The sequence below is a fragment of the Austrofundulus limnaeus genome, unplaced genomic scaffold (assembly GCF_001266775.1).
Source record: "Austrofundulus limnaeus strain Quisiro unplaced genomic scaffold, Austrofundulus_limnaeus-1.0 Scaffold206, whole genome shotgun sequence".
Taxonomy (NCBI): Eukaryota; Metazoa; Chordata; class Actinopteri; order Cyprinodontiformes; family Rivulidae; genus Austrofundulus; species Austrofundulus limnaeus.
In genome coordinates, this window is record NW_013952608.1 from 638,357 (window position 1) to 640,726 (window position 2,370).

The following is a 2,370-nucleotide window of genomic DNA, read 5'->3' on the forward strand; positions in this document are numbered from 1 at the left end:
CCCAGAGAGAATCTGTGGGATATTATGAAGAGGAAGTTGAGAGACACAAGTCCCAACAGTCTGGATGAGCTTAAGACAAGTCCCAACACTCTGGATGAGCTTAAGGCTGGAAATTTGCAAATTTTTTGAGATAGGGATTTTTGATTTTTCTTTACTTTTTTGCCAAAATCATCAATACTAAAACAATAAAAGGCTTGAACTACGTCAGTTGGTGTGTAATGAATCTAAAATATATGAAAGTTTAATGTTTATCAGTATATTACAGAAAATAATGAGCTTTATCACAACATGCTATTATTCGAGAAGGACGTGTATGTGTCATTGTTAAATAAAAACAAACATAGTGGCATAAAATGGGTTAATTATTTCTGATTATTAGGGGTAAAAAGTTGTTTSAGTTCAGTCTGACCACCAGATGGCCCTAAATGTTCAGCTGTGACACTTAGATTGAGTTATGTTGACACATTTCCCCTTTGCTTTAACAGCTCCTCCCCCCCACCCCCACCACACACACACACACACCCCACACACACACACACAGATCAGAGGAAATGAGCTGAGCAACACCTCCTTGACACATCAGGGCAAATCTCACAGTTGACATGTGTTCCTGCGCAGACAGACTTCACTGAATGCAGCTTCTGTAGACAAGACAAGAAAACACAATATGGGAGCATCTTCCTCCGGGCTGCTGGATGAGGCTAAAGTTACTCACATCAAAGGTAAAAGAGAAATTAGTCTTTTTATTTTTCATTCTTAGAGAAAATGCTATTTACTGAACAAAGGGCTAAATACTGACATCTGAGTGGTGCTTTAGTGGTAAAAGAAAGTTGTACTTGCACTTATAGTGGCACCCAACATATCACATTCAACGTCCTCTTTACATGTTGCCCATTAATTATTGTTTAACCTCATATTAAAACCTCATTTAATGAACTTGTTTGTGTTTTAGGTATTATATTAGGAGTTTTAGCCACATAATATCAAACAACTATCAATGATTTCCCACAGAGTGAAGATAAATTCACCCTTAAAGCCTGTGGTGTTTGCTACATCAAATTCTGTGTGAAACTTTAAATGTTTTTTTTTTTTTGTTAAAAGTTTCTGCATGGAGGCAAGCAGGAAATACAGGGAGTGGTTTGACATACGTATCAGCAAACCCCTCAGAAATACACTTGAGGACATTTCAGTTGCATGACAGTCACTTAAACCACCAAACCACAGGGGTGATTTCACTGTGGTAATGTCACGAAAAGGGGAGGAAAAGAATAAGAAACTACATAAAAAGTGGAATGAGAAGAAGTTTATTTTAGTGATAAAATTCAGAAACTGTTCAGAAAGGTCAAAACTTAATGGTCTTTGAACGCTTTTAGTTTATTTCTGTGTTATCRGCTCCGACACATCCTGTCACTAATCTTCCCTGCATACTGGGGCCTAATTACAGCTATTTCCAACCATTATATTATTATAGGTTGTCTGATCTTGTATGTGTGTGTTTGTTGGTCAGTTTGTGAGATGAAAGGCCGACTGACTCAAAGAATGTGTGACACTGGCTGCACACAAATAAAAAAAAAAACATAAATTAACACAAATCTACTTTCAAACATGTCCAAAGGGAAATTTTAATGATTTAGTTCCAAATAAGATTCAAATCTGGACACATCATTTTAAATATTTATGTAAAATAAGGCAGATAGTTTATTTGACACATTTAGACACATGGATTGACACTTTTGCTCTGCTTATGGTTCTAAAATCAACTAGATGGAAAMGGCCATGTGGGTTGTTTCAGAGCGGATAAGAGCAGAAGGATCTACTTTCTGAAAACCTTTCTGTGTCTGCACCTGCTATAATTTAAATAAATTTAACACATATTTTATTGTCAGGTTTCATACTGTTTTGGATTAAAGAATGTGCAAAATGAGAAAACGTAAACATTAAATGTAACTTTAAAGGTATGAATATTGTAACCACTGTTATTTGGCAGAGATTATTTGTTTTTTAACTTTAAACATTTTTATTATTAAAAAAATCCAAATCTTAAGACCATAATGTTAATAGTTTATTAGTTTATTGTTGAATTGTTTATTTCCATATTTTGTTTCTTTCATGTCTTTAATGTAAAAAGAGTTATTTCTATACCCCTGCCATTCAAAACATTTCATATAAAGATCCTTATGTAAGGTCAGTGTGTAGCTTATATATATACTGTATATCTATGTATACACACACACACACACATGTTTGTTTCTTGACCCCGTGGAGACCTTCCATTGACTTCCATTCATGTTTTTTAGACCTTATAGCCTAACCCTGACCATATACTCTAAAATTAACCTCACAGAAACTTACCTGACCCTAAAACTAACC

The 2,370-nt window shown here is 34.9% G+C and overlaps 1 protein-coding gene across 1 annotated transcript in view; it reads left to right on the forward strand.

The window, feature by feature from the left end:
- Positions 1-566: 566 nt before the first annotated feature.
- niban1 (niban apoptosis regulator 1) overlaps positions 567-2,370 on the forward strand; it is a gene marked incomplete in the record, with an annotated part of 18,286 nt that continues 16,482 nt past the window's right edge. Inside the window, 1 exon segment of the mRNA XM_014018970.1 lies at positions 567-722. Coding sequence (XP_013874424.1) covers positions 668-722 — 55 coding nt within the window.